The sequence below is a fragment of the Pan troglodytes genome, chromosome 1, assembly GCF_028858775.2.
Source record: "Pan troglodytes isolate AG18354 chromosome 1, NHGRI_mPanTro3-v2.0_pri, whole genome shotgun sequence".
In the NCBI taxonomy this organism is placed as follows: domain Eukaryota; kingdom Metazoa; phylum Chordata; class Mammalia; order Primates; family Hominidae; genus Pan; species Pan troglodytes.
Window position 1 is genome coordinate 106,651,010 of NC_072398.2, and position 25,512 is coordinate 106,676,521.

Consider the following 25,512-nt stretch of genomic DNA (forward strand, 5'->3'; position numbering starts at 1 on the left):
CATCTGTTTCCTTATCCCTAAAATAACAAAATCTGGTTAGTGATTGTGATTGTAAATAAGACATGCACTACAGTACATTGCATAGTTTATGTTCATTAAATGTCAGTATCTTTCTTGCCTTAGCTCCACCACCAATTGCATATGATGTTGGACAAGTCGAATTACTTCTCTGAGCCACAATTTCCTCACCTACAATCAGTGAAATGAAATGGTAGGACAAAATGATCTCTACTCTGTCTGCAATCCTCCCCAATCTTGCATCTAGGCCCATTTTTTTCTTCAAGCCCAGCCCCAAGATTCTGTCCTGCTTTCTAGTGTTTGCCACAGGACTCCCAAAGACGCGCCCAAGCTCTGCGTCTGCCTTTCAGAGGATACGCTTTTTCTCTTTGCAATTGGTTCTGAGAATCCCCACCCTCCTCAATAATTTGCCTATGGCGGAGCAGGAGCCCTCCAGCTCCCGCCCCATCACTGGTGATTGGCATGGGACCTAGCTCGTCCCCGCCCCCACTTGACTGAAGGTTCGGCCCTGGCACCGCCCTGAGTCCCCAGGCGCTAGCTGACTGGGGTGGTTGGGACCGTTAGCTCGGCAGGCTGGCAGGCTCCGGGGCGCTACTCCATTGGCGGCCGGGATGGAGACTATGCGAGCGCAGCGGCTGCAGCCTGGTGTGGGCACCAGCGGGAGGGGCACTCTCCGAGCGCTGCGGCCCGGAGTGACTGGGGCCGCGGCTGCCACCGCCACACCCCCTGCGGGCCCCCCGCCTGCCCCGCCGCCTCCCGCACCGCCCCCGCCGCCGCTGCTCCTGTCTGGGGCCCCAGGACTACCCCTGCCCCCCGGCGCCGCCGGCAGCCCGGCAGTGCTGCGAGAGGCCGTGGAGGCCGTGGTGAGGAGCTTCGCCAAGCACACGCAGGGCTATGGCCGAGGTGAGTCTGCGGGTCTGGCCTCCTGCGCGACACCCTCTGTAAGGGAGCCTTGCTCCAACAGTCCTCCGGATCGCTTTTCCTGGCGTGGAGCCCTCACATGCATTTCCTTTTGGGGAGTTTCCTTCTGGGCTACGCACACGCACAGACGCACACACTCATACACACGTTTAAGCCTCCTACCTCCTCCCCTTTACTGAGTTATTAATATATTCTCCAGGGACCCTTTTTCAGATACAATCCTCTTTTCTTCCTAAGCTTTTCTCCTTTAGAAATGGAATTCCTCCTCCAGCTTAATACCTTAACATCTCTCTGCCTTTGAGAACCAGTCCCCATTGTGTGGGATCCTGTCTTTTATTTCAGATCCAGTTTCTCATCCATACCCTCTCAGTCTTTCCTCTGTGATCTCTGCAATTCCTGGACTCACCTGTTAATTTGCTCCAGCCCCTTAACCTTGACTGTTAAATTCTTTACTTACTTACCTTCACTCTGAAATTTCAGTGCAACTTCAGATTTACTGGGGAACTAGGTAGTGCCTTCACAAGTCACTCATAGTAATTGTGTATTTAAATCCGGACCTGTACCACTGAACTCACACCAGCTTCCTGTGGCTCAGTACCTTACTTTGGTATCTTTTTTAGTATGGAGACTCACAACTCCAGCCTTTCTGTCTGGCTCTGTTTTCCTGGCCCTTGCCCAGGAACTGAGGATAAATCCCAGGCCTTGGCTCTTTCAATGTTAAATTCTGTGGAAATGTGCCAGGTTAGAAACTCTATTTCAGTTAGAAAACTTCGTTAATTTCTGGAAAGAGGGATGTGAGGGTTTTCTTTGTTGTTTTCGTTTAACTAGTGTAGTTTCCTGTCTGAGTTTGAGTTCCAGATTTATAGTGTAAGTAATAAGGAATATATAGTGAAGGGTGTGGAATACAGAATTTAAGCCTGGAATTTACAAGACATCCCTTCTGTCTGCTTGGCCAGGTCCTGCCTGACCTGGAAGTGACTATATCTTTAACTTTCTGTTTAACAATAATACAGAGAAAAGTTACAGGGCTTTTCTGTAGATTTTCTTTTTTTAAGAAAGTTTAGTGAAAAGAGCACACACAGGCTTTGGAGATCTTTGTCACTTACCAGCCAAATCTTTGGGGGAAGGGACTTAATTTCACTGAGCTTCAGTTTATTCAAGGGTTACAATATGGATTGACTGAGACATTGCAAATGACATATAACCTAAAAATGATTATTATCTCAAATTTGTTGGTTCATAGTTCCTTAAGTAGAACATGCTTCACTTTTTCCCACTCTTAAATCCTAATAATGTAAACCCAAAAATTCCTATGAAAACGGATTTTTAGAGCCATTTTGCTATATGTGCCTAATGATTCATTCATCATCAATTTCCCTTTGTTCTTCATACAATTTGAACTCCTATTATAAGACAGGAACTCTGCTAGGTGCTGGGGATACAAATGGATGAATCTGAAACTCATGAGGAAATATTATTTTTCCAATGTAATCCCAAGATTTAACAAGGCTATGTGATGGAACTGCTATTAGCTACTATCCTGCTGCTTCAAGTCTCTAAGTCAAGATCAAGGGAAGGTCTTTGCCTCTGGGCACAGGAGTAGCCTAGAGTGGTCACACTAAATCTGAAGCCTTCCTCTTGGCAACTTACAGGCATTTATTAAAATTATAGAGGAGTACACCCTTTTTCTTGTCTGTGTTACCTGGAGAGCCTCTGCTTTGGCTCCTAAACTGGACATCCTGTAAAAACTTTCATTTCCTTAGCAAGGATGAGGGAACAAGGGGATTGTGCTGACAAAGGGCAATTAATCAGGCTTCACACTTCGTGGTGATTTTCTTTCCTATCTCCCCACCTCCCATCGCAGTCTTTCTCATTATTCTTGAGTTTCTCATTTCCAGTCTGAGTGTCCAGCCAGTACTTTAGGAGAGTCTGGCAGATAGTTCAGCTTCAGGCAAGCAGAATCTCTGCCCATTTGGCTCAGAAGTCCTTTACCACATGGAATCACTTATTCTGCTTCAATTCTTAGGCAAAGCTGCCACTGGCATATATTCACATACCCTTGTGACTGATGGCATGTTATTTGGGGGAATGGCTGTATTCCCCTGAATACAATTTACTTTAGCCTCTGCCTAGACAATTCATTCCCTCATCCAGCAATGCTTTACCACATCATCTTCAATTAACATCCTTCATCTTCTTCCTGAATGCTCCAAATCCACCTTTTCCAATCAGTCTTTAGCTCTACCTTCACTCATGTGGGCTATCAGTATGTATGTATATATGTATGTATGTATGTATGTATGTATGTATTTACTTATTTATTTTAAAAAGCTTTCCTGTCCTTTATCTGCCTCCCTCACCCACTTACCCAAGATACACACATAGCTCAGTATTCTGTAGGATCTTGATAAGTTTGTAGTGCATGGGATTTGTAATCAGAGGACCTAGCCCTGTCAAATAGTTGGCTGTGTGATCTTGGAGAAGTTGCTTAATCTCTCTATGCTTCATCTGTTCTCTTCATTCATTTACCAAATATTTATTGATCACCAGATGCAGTGGTGGACAAGGCAGATATTTAGTCCCTATCTTGATGGAGCTCACAGTTTACATTACAGAGCATGTATAAAGATTAATGGTGTAGTAAAGCAGGCCAGCCCAATACAAAGAGGGTTGACTTTGGAGCCAAACAAACATTGTTTCTAAATCCTGGTTCTGCCACTTCTGGCCTGTTCCTTAACTTGCTTACTTTTTGTAAAATGGGTATTATAATACTTATCCTGATAGTTTTGTGTGGATTAAATAAGACAACGAATATAAAGCATGCAGCACCTGGTACTCAGTATGGTTGCTACTATTGTGCATTTGGAAATGCTTTGGAAACTGCAAATGATAGGTAGTGTTCTGCATTGCCATTTCCTTTGCACCCTTTTTTTCTATGGCATATAGTCTCTTTCTCATGTTTGACATCTGGCAATCTCTAAACTGGCAGGATCGAGTAACTCACTTTCCTTGCTCTGTAATTGCTACATTTCCCTCTTCAAACCTGTTGTTTTGGAAGTATTGCTATCCTTTTATGTTACAATATGGCTGCATGATTGGAGATTTTGCCCTGTTATTTCACTAAGTTGAACAAATGAATCTTGTGTAGTATTTTCTATTTAGTTGTTCCTTTTCCTCAGAATCACAGATAGCTTCTTTTCTGTAAGACTGGAGTTAAATGGGTTGGGCTGAATATTTCCAATTTTTGGAAATGCTGGATTAGTTCCTATATTAGTTTCCTGTGGCTGCTGTAACAAATTATCACAACTTTAGTGGCTTAAACCAACAGAAATTTGTTCTCTCATAGTTCTGGAGGCCAGAAGTCCAAAATCAGTATTACTGGGCCAAAATCAAGGTGTTGGCAAGGCCGTGCTCCCTCCAGAAGCTCTAGGGGAGAATTCATTCCTTGCCTCTTCCAGCTTCTGGTGGCTGCTGACATTGGTTTATTACGTGGTTTATTGCTGTATCACTATAATCTCTGCCTCCGTGACTCCTCCTCTTCATCAAATATGCCTCCTTTTTTTTTTTTTAAGAAATGGAATCTCGCAGTGTTGCCTAGGCTGGACTGCAGTGGTGCATTCATAGCTCACCGCAGCCTGGAACTGCTGGGCTCCAGTGATCCTCCCACCCGCCTCAGCCTCCCAAGTAGCTAGACTACAGGTGCATGTCACCACACCTGGCTGATTTTAAAAAATTTTTTTGTAGAGATGAGATCCCACAGTGTTGCCCAGGCTGATCTTGAACTCCTGGCCTCAAGTGACCATCCTGCTTTGGCCTCCCAAAGTGCTGGAATTATAGGCATGAGTCAGTGTGCCCATCCTGCCTCCCTCTTATAAGGACACTTGTGAATGCACTTAGGGCCCACCTATATAATCTAGGTCATCTCCCCATCTCAGATCATTTAAACTCATCTGCAAAGTCTTTGCCAGATAAAGTCACATTCACAGGTTCCAAGGATTAAGACATGGACATTTTGGCAGGTGGCAATATTCAGTCTACCAGAGTCCCCTCCCAAAGTCACTGTTACTTTGCAGTCTCTCCTTCCAAAGAGACTGTGGACCGTGGGCTATTTAGGGGCAGATGTACCTTCTAAACATTGAAATAGGAAATAGATGAACTATTGTTAACTAGCTTCCCTATCTTCCATAATAATGTGAATAGAGTCTGTCTATTCTCGCCATCCTCTATGATCAAGGAGAATCTTTTTACTCACCTCTTAACTTCATTATCTCTTTATTCCTGCTTCCCCACCACAAAGTTGTATTTATTACTTTTTTCTTTTATTTTTGTTAATTACCTTCCTGGCAAGGTTGTATTTATCCTTATGATATAAAATTTTTACTGTGGTTTCATATATTGTTTTAATATTTTTATCCTGGCCAGGCACAATGGCTCATGCCTGTAATCCCAGCATTTTGGAGGCCAGCGCAGGAGGATTGCTTGAACCTTAGGGTTTGAGACCAGCCTGGGCAACATAGTGAGACCCCATCTCTACAAAAAAATTTTTTTTAATTATCCAGGCACGGTGGCATGCATCTTGTAGTCCCAGCCACTCAGGGAGCTGAGGTGGGAGGATCACTTGAACCCAGGAAGTCAAGGCTGCAGTGAGGTGTGATTGTGCCACTGAATTCTAGCTTCAGCGATAGAGCGAGACCTTGCCTCAAAAAAAAAAAAAAGTTTTAGGTTAGGTGCGGTGACTCACACCTGTAATCCCAGCACTTTGGGAGGCTGAGGCGGGAGGATCATCTGAAGTCAGGAGTTCAAGACCAGCCTGGCCAACATGGCGAAACCCCGTCTCTACTAAAAATACAAAAATTAGCTGGGTGTGGTGGCGTGCGCCTGTAATCCCAGCTACTCGGGAGGCTGAGCAGGAGAATTGCTTGAACCTTGGAGGTGGAGGTTGCCGTGAGCCAAGATCATGCTACTGCACTCCAGCCTGGGCGACAGAGCAAGACTTTGTCTCAAAAAAAAAAAAAGTTTTTATTTTGGCTGAAAATGATCACTACCTCTCATTCCCATCCTATCCACTTAGACATTCGTATATTTTATCTCCTAAAGGCAAAAACTAAATTATTCTCTTTTTTGTTATTCAACAGCAGGGTATAAGCACTGAAATATTCCTATCTTGGTCTTTCTTGTGAGAGACTTTGAGAAAACAATTATCAGATGTGTATATCTCAGTTCTTCCTACCCTCCCACCTCACTGTTCTTTAGCCATCCTTATGTAAACCATTATATCCATGGTTCCTCATTGAAAATATGACACAAAATTTGGGTGCTCCACACATACCCATGCACAAATACTCATATGCACACAGACACACACATAATTTTACTTAACAGTTTTAGGAAGCTTGTGAACCTCCATGAAGCTCAGCTATGGACTGGACCTTGGAGCCTGTGTTAAGATTCCCAAATTGGAAAGAATATTGGCCCCCGGAAATCTAGATTCATGCCCCAACTCTGCCATAGCTATGTGACTTCAAACAAGTCTTCTGTTCTTTCTTAGCCAGCATTGGACTAGATGATCTCTAAAGTTCCTTCCAGCCCTAAAAATGAATAAGTCTAGAAGCATTTTCAAATGCGGATCACAATTAGTTGCTTTTTTCTTGACCACTTTGCCCAATTATCATTTCATACTCACATTTCTAAAATCAAGACTCCCCATGTCCCTTGGCCTTGAGTAATCATTAAAAAATGATTCTCTAGTCTGTGCGAAGGAATGTTTAACTGGATAGAGACTGAACATATGCTTTTTAATAGGACCTTCCCAATTATGGTGGTCTCCTTCTCTTCCTCTTTATTCCAGTATTCTCCCTGTTGTGTGCATGTCAAGAGAGCTGTCACCCAGTGCATTGTGCTAAACTGTCTCAAAGAGGGAACTGGAGCTGAAAAGATCTCATGGAAAGAACAAAGATGGCTGAGCTTTCTGGTCAGTATTGACCTTTGAAGAGCCCTGCCAAAACCAATAGAAGGAAAGAGAGTTTTCTTTTCATGCTGGATCTTTTTTTAAATTTTAATTTTAATTTTTTTTTGCCCATGACAGAGCCTCAGGAGGTCCTAATGACATGTGCCCTCATGCTGTCTTTTAATAGAAGAATGAGTATTCTTAAAAGTCAGTTAAATGTAGGTTATTAAAAAGAGTTTATGCTGCTTCTCCAACTCAGGCTAGTACATGGGTGTTTGTTTCAGTCACAGAGCAGGCGAGATAATTTATTATTGGCCACTGATTTCAAATTCCTTGCTTGCTGGGCGCGGTGGCTCATGCCTGTAATCCCGGCAGTTTGGGAGGCTGAGGCAGGTGGATCACCTAAGGTCAGGAGTTTGAGACCAGCCTGACCAATATGGTGAAACCGTGTCTCTACTAAAAATACAAAAATTAGCCAGGCGTGGCGGCATGTGCCTATAATCCCAGCTACTCAAGAGGCTGAGACAGAAGAATTGCTTGAACCTGGGAGGTAGAGGTTGCAGTGAGCCGAGATTGCGCCACTGCACTCCAGCCTGGGAAACAGAGGGAGACTCCAACTCAAAAATAAAATAAATTCCTTGCTTGCAGGAACTGTGAGTTATTCTTTTCATGCTCAATGCTTAGAATGATGCCATGTACCTATTAAGTGCTCAAAGTTTTGCTAACGTGTATATGACAGCCATGAAAATGTGCAGTTCTCATTGCCTGCTGCAGGGAGCATAACTAACAGCCTCAGCCACTGCCCACTCTGGGTCATCCATAACCACATTTGCACCACAAAGTCGCACATTCGCATCCATAACCACATTTGAAGGAAACACGCTTCCTGTAGGCTGCTCCCAGCCAATGACCTAGCACATCAGGGGTATTAACACAGGCAGATCCTGGTGAGATATGGGATTCCTTTGGCATGAGGACTTCTCACTGACTTAGCCAAATCTTTCTTAAAACTGTACTACAGCCGGGCGTGGTGGCTCGCGCCTGTAATCCCAGCACTTTGGGAGGCCGAGGCGGGCGGATCATGAGGTCAGGAGATCAAGATCATCCTGGCTAACACGGTGAAACCCTGTCTCTACTAAAAATACAAAAAATTAGCCGGGCTTGGTGGTAGTCCCAGCTACTCGGGAGGCTGAGGCAGGAGAATGACGTGAACCCGGGAGGTGGAGCTTGCAGTGAGCTGAGATCGCGCCACTGCACTCCGGCCTGGGCGACAGAGTGAGAATCTGTTTAGAAAAAAAAACAAAAACAACAACAACAACAAAAACTGTACTACAGTCTGAGATTGTCATATCTAGACCTCCTTCTTTCCCTCTCTTCCACAGGCATGAGATCTTTGCTGTGCTCAGAAGGCTCTCCCTGTCGTCTCCTACTTCCTCCCTGATAAATCTCTTGCAATTGTCTATCCCATCTTGGTGTCTTCTTGGCAGATCTGAACTAAGGAAATATGAAAGAACGAATGAGACTTTGCTGCGATTAAGAGTAGAAGAGGAGAGGCCAGACGTGGTGGCTCACGCCTGTAATCCCAGCACTTTGGGGGGCCAAGGTGGAGGAGGAGCACTTTGGGAGGCCGCTTGAGCTCAGGAGTTTGAGACCAGCCTGGGCAATGTAGTGAAACTCTGTCTCTACAAAAATTACAAAAATTAGCCGGGCGTGGTGGCATGCACCTGTGGTCCCAGCTACTCAGAGGCTAAGGTTGGAGGATCGCCTGGGCCTGGGAGGTGGAGGTTGCAGTGAGCTGAGATCGCTCCACTGCACTCCAGCCTGGGCAACAGAGTGAGATTCTGTCTCAAAAAAAAAAAAAAAAAAAGGAGAGTGGTCAGTATGTTGCAAGATATTTCAGAGCACCTAGGATAATTTATTATTATGAGGCTTTAGCTAAAACTATTTGAAATGTTTGGAACCCTAGAGCCAATGTGATCCTTTCTAAAAGCAAACTGATCTCATCCCTCCTTCTTTTTTTTTAATTAGTTATTTTTCCTTGGAGCTGAGTTAGAAAGACTCCCATCTTTTTAAAGTCCTCCAATTGCTTCCTATTGCTCTAGGATAAAGCCAATACTCTAACATGGCCTAAAAGGCCCTACTTGGTCTGGTCCCTGCCTCCTCTTGCAACCTCATCTTGCATTACACTTCCCCTCCCTCACTCTTGCATAGCCATATGGTCTTAATTCCCTTTATTCATCATGTTCCCTGCCGTCACGAGCCTTTGAACATGCTGTTCCTTACGCACAGAACACTGTCCTCTCACCTCTTGCCTAGTGAATTCCTAGTCATACCTAAACTTAGATATTGCCTCCTCAGGGTAGCTTTCTTTGACCTTCTTAACTAGGTCAGATACTCTGACATCTATCACTCCTTTATAGAACTTGATCACAGCTGCAATTTTACATTTGTTTGAGATTTGGTTAATATCTCTTTGCCTCTTTACACTGTAGGCTACATAAGGAAAACGTAGGGATGAGAGGAAGTTTTCTAGAATACAATGTCAGGTCTGGAGTTTGATTTTAGCCTACCTACAACTAATAAATTAGCCATTTACTGTTTCATGGGTGCTGGCAGAAGTCAAGAGACTTTGAGATTAGAGACAAAGGAATTTATTATTCATAGCACAGCAAGTAGCATGAGCATCATGTTTATATTAGTTCTCCTTGCCTCCTCCCAAGTCCAATGCAGAGGACTCAGGTAGATACTTGCATAGGCCATGGGTTGCTTCACAACAGAGGAACACTTATAGAACCCACAGCTTGGGGAACTTGCCATTTTACAACAAGCTGAAGCAAGCATGTTCTTTATCTGAGTGAAGATAGTACCTCATCCCTCAATATTTCTTGCTGCAAGCACAGTCCTGAAAAATAGCCCAAGTAAAGAGCAGTCAGGGATTTGCAATCTTGGTGTACCTAGCAAGATGTGAAGGAGCATGAGAGACCGACCCATGGAGGAGTGCTTCTTTTTAAAGTCCTCCAATTGCTTCCCATTGCATTGCTTCGCATCTCACCATATGGTTCCTCCAAAAACATTTATACCCAGGTAAAGCCTCAAAAGAGTTTTCTCTCCCACCCCCATGCCCTGGCTTCTCTCACTCGTAGTATGTACATAGTATTCTGGGTTGGAAAAGGAATCTGGCAATGGATGTGCTCACTAGAAGCACAGGCTCAAGAATGGTTATTAGGGCTATATTTCCTTGAGCCAGCAGTATTGCATAAAAGAATATTCATTGGAACCAAGACTACTTGAGTTTGAATACTCAAACTGCTACTTTCTCCTGGCATAACCTTGGGCAAGTTATTTAACCTCTCTATACCTCATTTCCCTCATCTGTAAAATATGGATAGTAAAAATATCTGCTTCATAAAGTTGCTGTGATTAAACACGTAAAGCAGTTACAGAAATGGGTGACATACAGTTCAATACATGTTAGCACTTATTGTGGTGGTTATTATCATCCTGGGCCAGCTAACCAATTGTGGAATAATCTGCTTGTATTTCATCAGGCAGTGATAATGGTCTGCTGACATTGGGAACTCTGCCTTCAATATTTAAGTTATTCTAGGACTAAGTTAAAATGTGAACTATTCAGATTGGAGGTGGGAGTGAAAAAAAATTTAAATAAAATAAAATGTGAACCAGAAAAGTGGTGGAGGAGGGCAGGCATACTCTGGTCTTTCTAGGCAAATTAACTTAATCACAGTCTAGGTTTATTAATTTAAATGCTTTTAAATGGCGATAGGTAGGGAGCTAAGGGGCAGACTCTTAATGTAGGTACAGGTTACAGGTACTGTATTGAAGTATAGCACCACTTGGAGGTGTTCTCATTCATTGCTGAACTTAAGTACTTCTCTTTTGTAGTGAATGTGGTGGAGGCACTTCAGGAATTCTGGCAGATGAAGCAGTCCCGTGGTGCTGACTTAAAGAATGGGGCTCTAGTGGTTTATGAGATGGTTCCCTCCAACAGCCCTCCTTATGTCTGCTATGTCACCCTGCCTGGGGGAAGCTGCTTTGGGAGTTTCCAGGTAAGAGTTGTGAGGTGGCAGTAGCAAAGGTAAATGCTTAGATGTTAGTAACGGCTTTCTCCACCACTTTGGCCATTAAACTGCCTGAAATCATATATTTGAGGACCTAAAGCAATTCTGGGAAAATTATTCTGGCAAGCATCTGAGGCCAATTTGACCATAGTAGAACCTCAGTAGCATGCTTTCCTTTCAAAAACTCAAACCCATTTTGAATTTGAGCAGTTATGAATATCCCCTTGCTCAGTATATCCGACTACCAGCATCCAACCCATGTTCCAATCTGGCTTCAGTTATTGCATTCCAACTTTCTTCCATCTCTTATTGAGGATATAGAACAATATTCCTTGCCTCCAGTACTTTTTCGTAGGCAATTACTAAAGAAAGCAATGTTGGAGTTCTCTAAGAGGTCAAATCGGAGGGACTATGTATGCTGGAAACAGTACTCATCTAAGAGTTAGGAGATCCAAATTTACATTCTTCTGAATATCAATGGGGCAAATCTCTGGGCCTCACTTTTCCCATCTATAACATGAAGGAGATAGGTTAGATTATTTCTAAAGTCTTTTCTACTACTAACATTCTACAATTATGTGAAATACGTATGATGATGAAAAAAATGGTTGCCATTATGAGGTAGTAGTGAAAAATTATGGACTAGTACGAATATTCTCATCAAAGATGGATTTTTTACATTGCAGACAGGGAGGCAGCCTTCTGAAATGTCAACTTAAAAGTCTCAAATGGAATTTAGAGAAAATAATAAACACCTTTGTTCTGTTTTCCATATGGTTTGTGTAACCCTTAGACAAGGTTAAAGGCCCTACTGTGTGTCTGCATAGCACCTTGAACTTCCCCTATCATATCACTTATTACAACATATCATAATTGTTTGTCTCTCCTAGTGGACTATGTTCCATAGAGGCAAAGATTGTGTTTGTCTTCTTTCTTGTTAAATCCCTACCACCCATCTTAGTGCCTAGCAGATAGTAGGCAAATAATATGTCTGTTGCATGAATGAGTGCCATTGCAGCTTAGTTTCTGCCTCAAACAGAAGCAGTCCTAAGGAAGCTTCATTTCAAATCAGGTGATGAAATTTTTTCCCTTAGAACTTCAGTCATTTCAGGCCGGGCACAGTGGCTCACACCTGTAATCCCAGCACTCTGGGAGGCCGAGGCGGGTGGATCACAAGGTCAGGAGTTTGAGACCAGCCTGACCAACATGGTGAAACCCCGTCTCTACTAAAAATACAAAAATTAGCTGGGCATGGTGGTGCACGCCTGTAATCCCAGCTACTTAGGAGGCTGAGGCAGGAGAATTGCTTGAACTCTGGAGGCGGAGATTGCAGTGATCTGAGATTGCACCACGGCACTCTAGCCTGGGCAACAGAGTGAGACTCTGGCTCAAAAAAAAAAAAAAAAAGAACTTCAGTCATTTCAGAGAAATAACTATATACCCAAGATGACAAATGTTTATGCTTTCACTTGTTTTTTTTTGTTTTTTTGTTTTTTTGAGATGGAGTCTTGCTCTGTCACCCAGGCTGGAGTGCAGTGGTACGATCTTGGCTCACTGCAACCTCCGCCTCCTGGGCTCAAGTGATTCTCCTGCCTCACCTTCCCCAGTAGCTAGGACTAGAGGCACATGCCACCACGCCTAGCTAATTTTTTTTTTTTTTTTTTTTTTTGGTACTTTTAGTAGAGACAGGGTTTCACCATGTTAGCCAGGATGGTCTCAATCTCCTGACCTTGTAATCCACCCGCCTTGGCCTCCCAAAGTGCTGGGATTACAGGTGTGAGCCACTGCGCCCAGCCTGTGCTTTCACTTCTAAGAGAATAAGATCTTTCCTTCTTCTTTTTTTTTTTTTTTTTGAGATAGAGTCTCGCTCTGTTGCCCAGGCTGGAGTGCAACAGCCCGATCTCAGCTCACTGCAACCTCTGCCTCCCGGGTTGAAGCGATTCTCCCTGCCTCAGCCTCCCAAGTAGCTGGGAGTACAGGCACCTGCCACCACACCCAGCTAATTTTTTGTATTTTTAGTAGAGATGGGGTTTCGCCATGTTGGCCAGGCTGGTCTCGAACTCCTGACCTCAAGCAATCCGCCCACCTCGGCCTCCCAAGGTGCTGGAATTACAGGCGTGAGCCACTGTGCCTGGCTGATCTTTCCTTCTTCTTCCCACCTCATTACATTGTTGAATGACTTGAAAATTTTATGACAATGCCCATAACTGAAACATAGTAATTTGATTTCTGTTATTTTTGGAAAGAGGAGAATTGTCTTTCTTGGCTTTTTAGCCTAAACTTTTTTTTTTTTTTTTTGAGACAGAGTCTTGCTCTGTCGCCCAGGCTGGAGTGCAGTGGTGTGATCTTGACTCACTGTAACCTCCACCTCCCAGGTTCAAGCAGTTCTCCCTGCCTCTGCCTCCCGCCACCACACCCAGCTAATTTTTGTATTTTTGTATTATTTCACCATGTTGGCCAGGCTGGTCTTGAACTCCTGACCTCAGGTGATCTGCCTGCCTCAGCTTCCCAAAGTGCTGGGATTACAGGTATGAGCCACCTCACCCAGCTTTTTTTTCTTTCTTTCTTTCTTGAGACAGGGCCTCACTCTTGTCACCCAGACTGAAGTACAGTGGCACAATCATGGCTCACTGCAGCCTTAACTTCATGGGCTCAAGTGATCCTCCCACCTCAGCCTCCTGAATAGCTGGGGCCGCAGGCATATGCCACCATGCCTGGCTAATTTTTGTATTTTTGGTAGATATGGAGTTTTGCCATGTTTCCTAGGCTGGTCACAAACTCCTGAGCTCAAGCAATCCTTTCACCTCAGCCTTCCAAAGTGCTGGGATTACAGGTGTGAGCCACCTCGCCCGGTCAGGGGCAGGGTGCAATAACTGAAGCTAGATTAGAACATGGGCTGGGTGTTGATAGTCTGATATACTGAGCAAGGGCATATCCATAACTGCTCAAATTCAAGATGGGTTTGAGTTTATACCTCTTTATCCACTTTGGCAGGTGAAATTTCTCCCTCTGGTTTTCTTCACAGATGACTTTTTAAGCAACAGCACTATAGAGCAGGCCAGCAAGCTAGTAATAGACAAATAGAAACAGACAAATTGAAGCACTGGGAAGACTTAGGACTTACTTACCAAGCCTCATATGCTGTCTCAGAGAGCCTGTCAGTTAATAGAAATTAGGAATTATTGATATTAGGGATGCTTAAGTACTAAACACATCCTGGTCTACTTATTTATTGTTTTTTTAAGACAGAGTTGTGCTCTGTTGCCCAGGCTGGAGTGTAGTGGCACAATCATAGCTCACTGCACCCTTGACTCCTGGGCTCAAGTGATCCTTCCACCTCAACCTCCTGACTAGCTGGGACCACAGGTGTGCACCACAACCATGCCCAGCTAATTTTTAAATTTTTTGTAGAGTTGGCATCTCACTATGTTGCCCAGGCTGGTCTCAAACTCCTGGCCTCAAGTGATCCTCCTGCCTTAGCCTCCCAAAGTGCTGGGATTACAGGCATGAGCCACCATGCCCAACCCCTGGTCTACTTTTTATTTTAAGTTTTCTTTTACAGACAGAGTCTCACTCTGTCACCCAGGCTGCAGTGTAGTGGTGTGATCATAACTCACTGCAGCCTGGAACTCCTGGCTCAAGTGATCCTTCTGCCTCAGCCTCCTGAGTAGCTGGGACTACAGGCACGTGTCACCATGCCTGGCTAATTTTTTCTTTTTTTTTTTTTTGGTAGAGACAGGGGTCTTGCTATGTTGCCCAGGTTAGTCTTGAATTCCTGGGCTCAAACGATCCTCCTGCCTTGGCCTCCCAAAGTGCTGGGATTACAGGTGTGAGCCACCAAGCCCGGCCTTGGTCTACTTTTAAAAACTGCAACATCACTTTCTTCCTTTCCTCTAATTACTCATAAATGACATAGGGCAAAGAGGCCTTTGAGACAGCCAATAAAGATGAATTATAAAGGAATACTATGGTGGCTAGAGATCTGAAGTTGAATAATTTTGAGACTTCTGCAGATCAGACTTGTTCTATGATACCTATGTTGGATACAATATAAAAACATGAATTAATTTTTATTTTTTTCCTTCTTAAGTCAGCTTTCCTTCCCTTAGTTACTCCTCTCCTCTTTGTTTCCACTGGGGGGAAAAAAGAAGTCTATAAATTCCTTCTTCAGACTTAAACCCTTCTCAGGGATAGCTCCTTTGGCTCACTACGTTATTTGAGAAAATGCCTGCTCACAGCTAAAAATGAAGTCCGAGATTCCAAGATGGGTGCTTCTGATAGAGACCAGTGGCCTCCTCTGTAGAAGCAGCCTAGACACAGCTTTGGTTCTAATCTTGGGTTATCTAGAGGAATCCAAAAAACCTTACCTGTCCGCAGAACAAGATACAGATTTCTATTAAGCCGGCCAGAATCTGACTTTTGAGTAACTAATTCTGTCGACAGTTTAAACGGGTATTTTTCATGACCAGTGATTATATGCTGACTTAAGCAGCCTTCCTCGTTCTGCATTCAGTTTGGTATGAGCTACAGCCCTCTCCCAGTTCCTTAATGACTTCAGGATGTTGAATCAAAATTATGTTTCCAAACATCCCAACCACTTTACCATAAAAACCTTGGAAAGTGTGTTGAACACAATTGATTTATCCAAAGAGCGTCCAAGTGTTTTCTATCTGAAGTGTTTCCCTCCCACTGTTCCTTCCTCTCTCTCATATGCACAAATACACATATTCTCACTCTTTCTCCCCTGCCTAGTTTTGCCCCACAAAAGCTGAGGCCCGGAGGAGTGCTGCAAAGATTGCGCTAATGAATTCTGTGTTTAATGAACATCCTTCCCGAAGAATCACTGATGAGTTCATCGAGAAGAGTGTCTCTGAGGCCCTGGCATCTTTTAATGTAAGTTGTATGGAGCTGGAAGGAAGGAGAGTGGGAGATGGGAGAACTGGCTGCTTGGGAAGTCGTAAATTACTGTGAAACAGAGCATGAATTCTTGTTTTCTTTCTGGTCCACCTCTCTGTTCTTTTGATTTATTCTCTGTCAGTCTATTGTGTCATGTGCTCCACCTGTCTCAGTCTCTAGTTCTGTATCTGTGTTTATGTTTTTTGTTGTTTTGTCTCTTTCATTGTGTCTCTTTGGTATCTAGAAACCTTTAATTGCAGATTTATGGAATTGTAGAGCTATTCCAAAATGAAAATTGAGCTTCAATTTTGCTTTTGCTAATTTGGGTTAAGACCTTAGTTTCTGCAGTTCTTTTTTTATGACTGTTTTTTATTGTCACTTGTCTCCTGCCTCCATTACTTCATCTTATTGATAAAGAAGACTTTTATAACAAAACGTCTTTTTAGGAACAAGGAGGATAATTTATTTACTCTCTTTATTTACAACTGTTCTTTCAAATGATGATGATAAGAATAACCATAATTAGCCAGGCGCGGTGTCTCACGCCTGTAATCCCAGCACTTTGGGAGGCCGAGGTGGGCAGATCACGAGGTTAGGAGATCGAGACCATCCTGGCTAACACGGTGAAACCCCGTCTCTATGAAAAATAAAAAAAAATTAGCCGGGCATGGTGGGGGGCGCCTGTAGTCCCAGCTGCTTGGGAGGCTGAGGCAGGAGAATGGCTTGAACCCGGGAGACGGAGTTTGTAGTGAGCCGAGATTGCGCCACTGTACTCCAGCCTGGGCGACAGAGTGAGACTCCATCTCAAAAAAGAAGAATAACCATAATTAATCCTAATTGAGTATTTACCTTGTGGCATGGACTGTTCTAGGGGATTTATATGCATTTTACCTCATTTGATCATCACAACAATCTTATGAGGTGTAAGTACTATTATTACCCCTATTTTACAGATGAGGAGACTAAAAACACAGAAGTGGAATGTTGCTTAACATGATATAGCTAGTAATTGGTCACGCCAAGATTAGAACCCAAGTTGACTTAATTTAATTACATCTTAGAAATTAACACCGCCATCTTCCTTCCTCTCCACAAATTCATTAATAGTCAGACCAAGTATCTGTTCTATTTGCATTTAATTAAGATGTAATTACAGGCCGGGTGCAGTGGCTCATGCCTGTAATCCCAGCACTTTGGGAGGCTGAGGCAGGCAGATCATCTGAGGCCAGGAGTTTGAAACCAGCCTGGCTAACATGGCAAAACCCCATCTCTACTAAAAATACAAAAGTTAGCTGGGCGCAGTGGTGGGCGCCTGTAATCCCAGCTACTCGGGAGGCCGAGGCAGGAGAATTGCTTGAACCTGGGAGGCAGAGGTTGCAATGAGCTGAGATTGTGCCATTGCACTCCAGCCTGGGTAACAGAGCAAGAATCCGCCTCAAAAAAAAAAAAAAAAAGATGTAATTACATATACTAAATTACTTCAGTTATCTGCTTTGTGGATTAGTTGTTGAATACTTTATTGAAAGTTGGTTTCCCTCTGTTATTTAGGACCCAGCTGTTTTTCTCCCATTATTCTTTGCCCCAGTCAACAGCATCTGCAGGGAATGAAAACATTTTTATATTAATCCAAACCAAATAAAAAAAGAAAAAGCCAGCTAAAATTTTTTGGAAAGTACATTTGCTACTTTTAGGTCACCTAATGGTATTATAAAATGTAACAGGGCGAGGCGCGATGGCTCACGTTTGTAATCTCAGCACATTGTGGGGTGGATGCCAGCAGATCACTTGAGGTCAGGAGTTCGAGACCAGCCTGGCCAACATGGCAAAACCCCATTTCTACTAAAAATAGAAAAATTGGCCAGGCACGGTGGCTCATGCCTGTAATCCCAGCACTTTCGGAGGCCGAGGTGGGCAGATCACGAGGTCAAGAGATCAAGACCATCTGGCTGACATGGTGAAACTCCGTCTCTACTAAAAAAAAAAAAAAAAAAATTAGCCAGGTGTGGTGGTGCGCGCCTGTAGTCCCAGCTACTTGGGAGGCTGAGGCAGGAGAATCACTTGAACCTGGAAGGCAGAGGTTGCAGTGAGCCGAGATCACGCCATTGCACTCCAGCCTGGTGACACAGCGAGACTGTGTCTCAGAAAAAAAAAAAAAAAAAGAAAGAAAAGGAAAAAAAAAAAGAAATAAAAAATACAAAAATTAGCTGGGCATTGTGGCACATGCCTGTAATGCCAGCTACTCAGGAGGCTGAAGAATGAGACTCGCTTGAACCTGGGAGATGGAGGTGCAGTGAGCTGAGATCATTCCATTGCACGCCATCCTGGGCAACAAAGTGACACCCTGTCTCAAAAAAAAAAAAAATAGAAAAGGAAAGGAAAAAAAAAGAAACTGTGGATTATGGAAAGTAGGATGTGCAGTATTTATCTGATCATGGGCTCTAAATTCATTGTTGGCGCGGTGGCTCACGCCTGTAATCCCAGCACTTTAGGAGGCGGAGGTGGGCGGATTGCCTAAGGTCAGGAGTTCAAGACCAGCCTGGCCAACATGGTGAAACCCCGCCTCTACTAAAAATATAAAAATTAGCTGGGTGCGTTGGCGGGCGCCTGTAATTCCAGCTATTTGGGAGGCTGAGGCAGGAGACTCACTTGAACCAGGAGGCGGAGGTTGCAGTGAGCCGAGATTGTGCTATTGCATTCCAGCTTGGGTGACAAGAGCAAAATTCTGTCTCAAAAAATAAATAACTAAATTCATTGTTATTGAAATTATGGTTCTAGGCCAGGTGTGGTGGCTCACGCCTGTAATCCTAGCACTTTGGGGGGCTGAGGCGGGCAGATCACTTGAGCTCAGGAGTTGGAGACCAGCCTGGGCAGCATGGCGAAACTCCATCTCTACAAAAAACACAAACAGTTATCTGGGTATGGGGGCATGCATCTGTAGTCCCAGCTACTTGGGGGTCTGAGACAGGAGTATCACTTGAGTGAGGACGTCAAGGCTGCAGTGAGCCAAGATTGCACTACTGCACTCCAGACTCGGTGACAAAGCGAGACCCTGTCTCAAAAAAAAAAAAAAAAGAAAAAGAAAAAGAAAAAAGAAAGCAATTATGGTTCCTGGCTGGGCGCTGAGGTTCATGCCTGTAATCCCAGCACTTTGGAAGGCTGAGGTGAGCAGATCACCTGAGGTCAGGAGTTCGAGACCAGACTGGCCAACGTGTTAAAACCCCATCTCTACTAAAAAATACAAAAATTAGCCAGGCATGGTAGTGCACACCTGTAGTCCCAGCTACGTGGGAGGCTGAGGTAGGAAAATCGCTTGAACCCAGGAGGTGGAGGTTGCGGTGAACCGAGATCGCACCACTGCACTCCAGCCTGGGCGACAGAGTAAGACTTCATCTCAAAAAAAAAAAAAAAAAATTATGGTTCCATAGTCTTCCTTTGGGATCTGTGTGGGATTGGTTCTAGGATCTCTCGAGGACACCTAAACCCAAGGATGCTCAAGTCCTTCATATAAAATAGCACAGTACAGCCTGGGCAACATAAAGAGACTTCATCTCTACAAAAAAATAATAAAATAATTAGCCGGGTATGGAGGCACTTGACTGTGATCCCAGCTACTTGGGAGGCTGAGGCAAGAGGATCACTTGATCCTGGGGAGATTGAGGCTGCAGTGACCATCCACTGTACTCTAGCCAGGGTGACAGACAGAATGAGACACAGTCTCAAAAAAAAAAAAAAAAAGTACAGTATTTGCATATAACCTATGCACATCCTCCTGAATGAATGCTTTAAATCATCTCTAGAGTACTTATAATACCTAATACATGTAAATGCTGGGCCAGGCACAGTGGCTCACGCCTGTAATCCCAGCACTTTGGGAGGCCAAGGCAGGCAGATCACCTGAGGTCAGGGGTTCAGGACCAGCCTGGCCAACATGGTGAAACCCCGTCTCTACTAAAAATAAAAAAATTAGCCGGGCGTGATGGCACATGCCTATAGTCCTAGCTACTCTGCAGGCTGAGGCAGGAGAATCACTTGAACCCAGGAGGCGGAGGTTGCAGTGAGCCGAGATCGCACCACTGCACTCCATCCTGGGCGACAGAGCGACAGAATGAGACTCCGTCTCAAAAAAAAAAAAAAGTAAATTTTTATTTTTAATTTAAAATTTTATTTAATTCTCAAAACAATCATTTAAGGTAGCTCTATGATTATTCCCATCTTACAGAAGAGGAAACTGAAGAACAGAGAGGTTAAGTGACTTTACCAAGGCCACGCTATTTGTAGGAGCTCCAGTCCATGCTCTTAACTTCTATGCTGTATTGGTTTTTTTACATGCTAGGCTTGAATGCAGGACAGTGTGTCTTAATTCTAACCCTGCAGGGTTACATAACCAATAGAAGACACAATAGGCCAATGTCCAGGAGACCACACTGCTACCCAGAATTTCCACACTTATACCACATTTCAGAAAGTCAGTACAAAAATGTAAAATATTTCATTAATAATGTTTATACTGACTGCAGTTGAAACATAATATTTTGAACATATTGGGTTAAATAAGATATATTATTTAAATTAATTTTACTTGTTTTTTTTTTTTTTCTGAGACAGAGTCTCACTCTGTTGTCCAGGCTGGAGTGCAGTAGCCCGATCTCTGCAATCTCCGCCTCCCAGGTTCAAGTGATTCTCCTGCCTCAGCCTCCTGAGTAGCTGGGATTTACAGGCACCCACTACCATGCCCGGCTAATTTTTGTATTTTTAGTAGAGACACGGTTTCACCATGTTGGCCAGGCTGGTCTCAAACTCCTGACCTCAAGTGATCTGCCCACCTTGGCCTCCCACAGTGCTGGGATTACAGGCGTGAGCCACTGCACCTGGACTTACCTCTTTATTTTTACTTTAATGTGGCAGAGAGGAAATTTTGAATTAAATATGTGGCTTGCATTATATTTCTACTGGACAGTGCTGCTTGAGATGATAATCCTGGTTGAAAATCTATTTGTCTTTTCTGTTCCTCTACTACCAGGGCAACAGGGAGGAAGCTGACAACCCAAATACAGGGATTGGTGCCTTCCGATTCATGCTGGAATCCAACAAGGGCAAATCAATGTTGGAGTTCCAGGTACTTTCCCATGTACTTCCCTGGTTCTAATAACATGGGTCAGCCTGCTACTGTAATATATAATGGCTCCTACTAATTCCTAACTCATTGATACTGGAAAAGAAAGAAGGTTGTTACACTATTTTTCAAAAATAAATACCTTCCTGGCCGGGCATGGTGGCTCAGGCCTGTAATCCCAGCACTTTGGGAGGCTGAGGCGGGTGGATCACTTGAGGCCAGGAGTTTGAGACCAGCCTGGTCAACATGGCAAAGCCCCGTTTCTACTAAAAATACAAAAATTAGCTATGATGGCACATGCCTGTAATCCCAGCTACTTGGGAGGCTGAAGCACGAGAATTGCTTGAACCCAGGAAGCAGAGGTTGCAGTGAGCTGAGATTGCGCCACTACACTCCAGCCTGGGTGACAGAGCAAGACTCTGTCTCAAATAAGTAAGTAAATAAATAAATAAATAAATAAATAAATAAATAAATATTTTTCTTCCCCAAAGGCCTATCAGAGTTAGTGATGAGAGATGCTTCTACAAATCCATTTTGTAAAAGGTTTCCCATGTAATTCTGATGCAACCTCCCAATATAAAAATCACTGTCCTGGTACTTCCTATCCTCTTCCCCCAGGAGCTAATGACAGTTTTTCAACTGCTACACTGGAATGGCAGCCTTAAGGCCATGAGGGAACGACAATGCTCTCGGCAGGTAAGAGATTTTATGAGTGGAGGCGAATGAGGGGAGCACAATCTGTCAGTGGACTCTTTTGAGGTCGTTACTATGTTAGAAATAAGGTCTATTGTGACCTATGGTTGTGAATATTGAAAGCCTTACCTAAGTACCCTCTTCATTCCTATAATCTTTCCTGTGTAAATATTAGCTGTGATTCTTTTGTCTATCTTGCTTCCCGTAGCAGGAAGTGCCTTTAAAAATCTCCTTGAAGAACTTAGGTGCTGACCTCAGTTAGGTCTCTAAAGCTGAGTTCTTAGTCCCAGTTGGGTCAGTGTGGTATGATATGAACCTTTACCTTCTCACTGATGTTCACATTCCCCTCCCCTACTAGGAGGTGTTGGCTCATTATTCGCACCGGGCCCTGGATGATGATATTCGCCACCAAATGGCCTTGGACTGGGTGAGCCGGGAGCAGAGTGTGCCGGGGGCACTGTCTAGAGAGCTGGCCTCTACTGAGCGGGAGCTGGATGAAGCCCGACTGGCAGGCAAGGAGCTGCGCTTCCACAAGGAGAAGAAAGATATTCTTGTGCTGGCTGCTGGGCAGTTGGGCAATATGCATTCTTCCAACTGCTAGGCATCCACCCACATAACTCCCCAGGCTTTCCACAGCCTTTTTTTATGTCTCCTTTCTAAGATTTAGGATGATTTTTTGTACATACTTTCTCATTTTTATACTTTAAAAAATATATATGTGTATAAATTCTACACCTAGATTCCTATTTGCTAAGAGATCCCTTTTCTTACTACCAGTTTTTGGATGTAGTTTTATTTGAAACATCTTCAGTCCACTTTACAACAAAGAGCAGGTTGTCTTTGCAGCTTTGTTAGCTCTTAAACTTCCAGATTAACTGTGTAGCCATTTCAGTAGCACTAAAAGATTAACTCTAGTGTTCATGTGTCCTTCTTTTCAAATATCAGGTAACTTGAATAAGGATTATGTGCCCCACCCTTACTCTCATTCCTGCTTCCTCTTGGACTCAAACAGAGTATGAGTATGAAGATTTTGCCTTTAGTTCTTGAACTGAACCTGCTTGCTATCCCCTTCCTCCCCACCACTACCTTATTCCTTCTCTGCCTCCAAATTGCCACTTTGTTTTGAGGCTTCCTTCCCTACCTTATTATTCTGAAGGAAGTAGAGATCTTGCTTCTGAAACCCCTCCTAAGAAACTGCCCAGGGACAAGATAAATTACAAACAATTCATGGGAGTTTACTACCTAAGTTGCTTCTAGGGCATATGTATACCATACTAGTAGTCTAGATTTCTGGATATACTCTACAGTAGATAGGGGTTATGGTTGAAACTGATTCTCTTTCAGTATTCCCTCTAAACATCTCCCCTACTCCCCCAGCTTAGTTAAACCCTGCGTTTGGACCTTCCTGCCTGCAGCTATTAGTAGAAAGTAAAACATATTTCCATATTTCCCTTCACCTAACATTTTATTTTTTGGAAGTGTTATCAGTCCTATTTGGTTAGTGAGAACCATGTTCCCCTTATTCCCGCTAAGTTGCTGCTGTTTACTACCTTAGATTCTCATTTGTTTTCTCTTTCTTTCCTCTTCTTCCACATTAATTATTAGAACATAAGTTGATCAGGAAAATTAAATGAGACTTTAGTATTTTGGCACTTCCTAATTGACACCTTGGGAGACTGCAGGAAGGGAAAGAGAATCAATGATCAGTTATTTATGTGTGTGTGTGTGTGTGTGTCTGTGGTTTTTTTTTTTTTTTTTTGGAAGACAGAGTCTCACACTTTTGCCCAGGCTGGAGTGCAGTGGCGTGATCTCGGCTCACTGCAACCTCTGCCTCCAGGGTTCAAGCGATTCTCTTGCCTCAGCTTCCCGAGTAGCTGGGATTACAGGCACACGCCACAACGCCTGGCTAATTTTTGTATTTTTAGTAGAGACAGGGTTTCACCATGTTGGCCAGGCTGTTCTTGAACTCCTGACATAAGGTAATCCACCCGCCTCAGCCTCCCAAAGTGCTGGGATTACAGGCGTGAGGCACTGAGCCTGGCCTATTTGTGGGTTTTTTTTGTTTTGTTTTTGTTTTTGTTTTTGTTTTTGAGACGGAGTCTTGCTCTGTCGCCCAGGCTAGAGTGCAGTGGCGCGATCTCGGCTCGCTGCAACCTCCGCCTCCCAGATTCACACCATTCTCCTGCCTCAGCCTCCCGAGTAGCTGGGATTACAGGTGCCCACCACCACGCCCAGCTAATTTTTTGTATTTTTAGTAGAGACGGGGTTTCACCATGTTAGCCAGGACGGTCTCCATCTCCTGACCTCGTGATCCACCTGCCTCGGCCTCCCAAACTATTTGTGTGTTTTTCTTTTTTTTTTTTTTGAGACGGAGTCTCGCTCTGTCGCCCAGGCTGGAGTGCAGTGGCGCTATCTCGGCTCACTGCAAGCTCCGCCTCCCGGGTTCACGCCACTCTCCTGCCTCAGCCTCCTTAGTAGCTGGGACTACAGGCGCCCGCCACCATGCCTGGCTAATTTTTTTGTATTTTTAGTAGAGACAGGGTTTCACCGTGTTTGACAGGATGGTCTCGATTTCCTGACTTCGTGATCCGCCCGCCTCGGCCGGCCTCCCAAAGTGCTGGGATTACAGGCGTGAGCCACCGCGCCCGGCACTATTTGTGTTTTTAACACCATTCTCCCCCACCTCTCTCCTGGGTGACATAAGAGAGAAATAACCTGTAGTACAGCAGCTAGAGTATTCTCCTTTCAGAGAATTTTTTTGGAGGTCTCTAATATATATTTCCCCCTTGTCTCTGTGATCTCTTATTTATACTATATTATTGTCCCATGTACTTTCTAAACTGAGCTTGGAACATTTAGTATTCCTGCAATTGGACTTTCCACTTAACAATTATACAGACTTTGCTTTTAGAAATAGATTAGGTTCCAAACAGAAAGTTCAAGTGTAACAACAACAATAAAAATAGATTATGAAACAGGCTATAATTGGCTCTTTTGGATTTGATAGGGGCAAGATGAAAGGCAACTTTCTTGCTTTTGAAATCATGTTGGGTAAGAGGTAAGGAATCCAGCTACAATTTTATTAGTGCTTGAAACGGGCTTCCTTGAATTCTCCAGGCCCTATCATTTTTTTTTTCTTACTAATCAGAAGAGAGCTGGGGTAGAAGCCCCATGTTTGTATTCCATGAAACACGTCGGGTTGGAGTAAAGGCAAAAACACCTAGACACACCAGGTGTGTCTGTTTGTATTGACATTTATAAGCTGGCACTCATCAACACTCCTGTTTCTCCTTTCTCTGGGAAGTGTGGGTTAAGGGGTGTGAGTTGTGGAAGAATTGCCCTCGTACCTCCTGGATTTATTATTTTTCTCAAATACCAACCAATAAGATCCCAAATAACTTCAGAAAAATTGTTTCCTGATCTGTCCACTTCTGGTGTCAAAGATTTTACTCATCTTCTTAGTACATTCTATGTATTTTATATGTATAATTTTATACAATTAAAAATAGATTTTTCTCTAGTGAGCCAGACTGACTCTTTCTTGAGACCTATATATTACAAAAGTGAGGGGGTGGGTTGCCCCTCCACACCTGTGGGCGTTTCTCGTTAGGTGGAACAAGAGACACAGAGACAAAGTATAGAGAAAGAAAACTGGGCTCAGGGGACCAGCGTTCAGTATACGGAGGATCCACGCCAGCCTCTGAGTTCCCTTAGTATTTATTGATCATTATTGGGCGTTTCCCGGAGAGGGGGATGTGGCAGGATCATAGGATAATAGTGGAGAGAAGGTCAGCAGGTAAACACGTGAACAAAGGTCTCTGCATCATAAACAAGGTAAAGAATTA

General features: G+C 43.7%; 2 protein-coding genes across 4 annotated transcripts in view; one reads left to right on the forward strand and one right to left on the reverse strand.

Annotated features, from left to right (window-relative positions):
- The window catches only part of POLR3GL (RNA polymerase III subunit GL), a 49,932-nt gene that overhangs the window by 18,535 nt on the left and 5,885 nt on the right, over window positions 1–25,512 (reverse strand). Inside the window, exon 2 of one of the 2 annotated variants that reach the window (XM_054670086.2) lies at window positions 13,940–14,031. The gene's annotated coding sequence lies outside the window, so the exon portion shown is untranslated. Of the gene's footprint in view, window positions 1–1,400; window positions 1,502–13,939; window positions 14,032–25,512 lie in introns of those variants that run through there. The other variant, XM_063815537.1, reaches the window with a different exon arrangement.
- LIX1L (limb and CNS expressed 1 like) lies at window positions 498–25,191 on the forward strand. Of its 2 annotated transcripts, XM_001162231.8 has the most exons (6): window positions 498–921; window positions 10,790–10,953; window positions 15,718–15,858; window positions 20,882–20,977; window positions 21,593–21,670; window positions 22,026–25,191. In XM_001162231.8, the coding sequence occupies exons 1-6, from the start codon at window positions 630–632 to the stop codon at window positions 22,266–22,268; spliced, it is 1,014 nt and encodes a 337-aa protein (XP_001162231.1). In that variant the 5' UTR covers window positions 498–629; the 3' UTR covers window positions 22,269–25,191. The 2 variants fall into 2 exon arrangements, with proteins under 2 accessions (XP_001162231.1, XP_016797740.1); XM_016942251.4 differs by lacking the exon at window positions 20,882–20,977 and having other exon boundaries at window positions 504–921.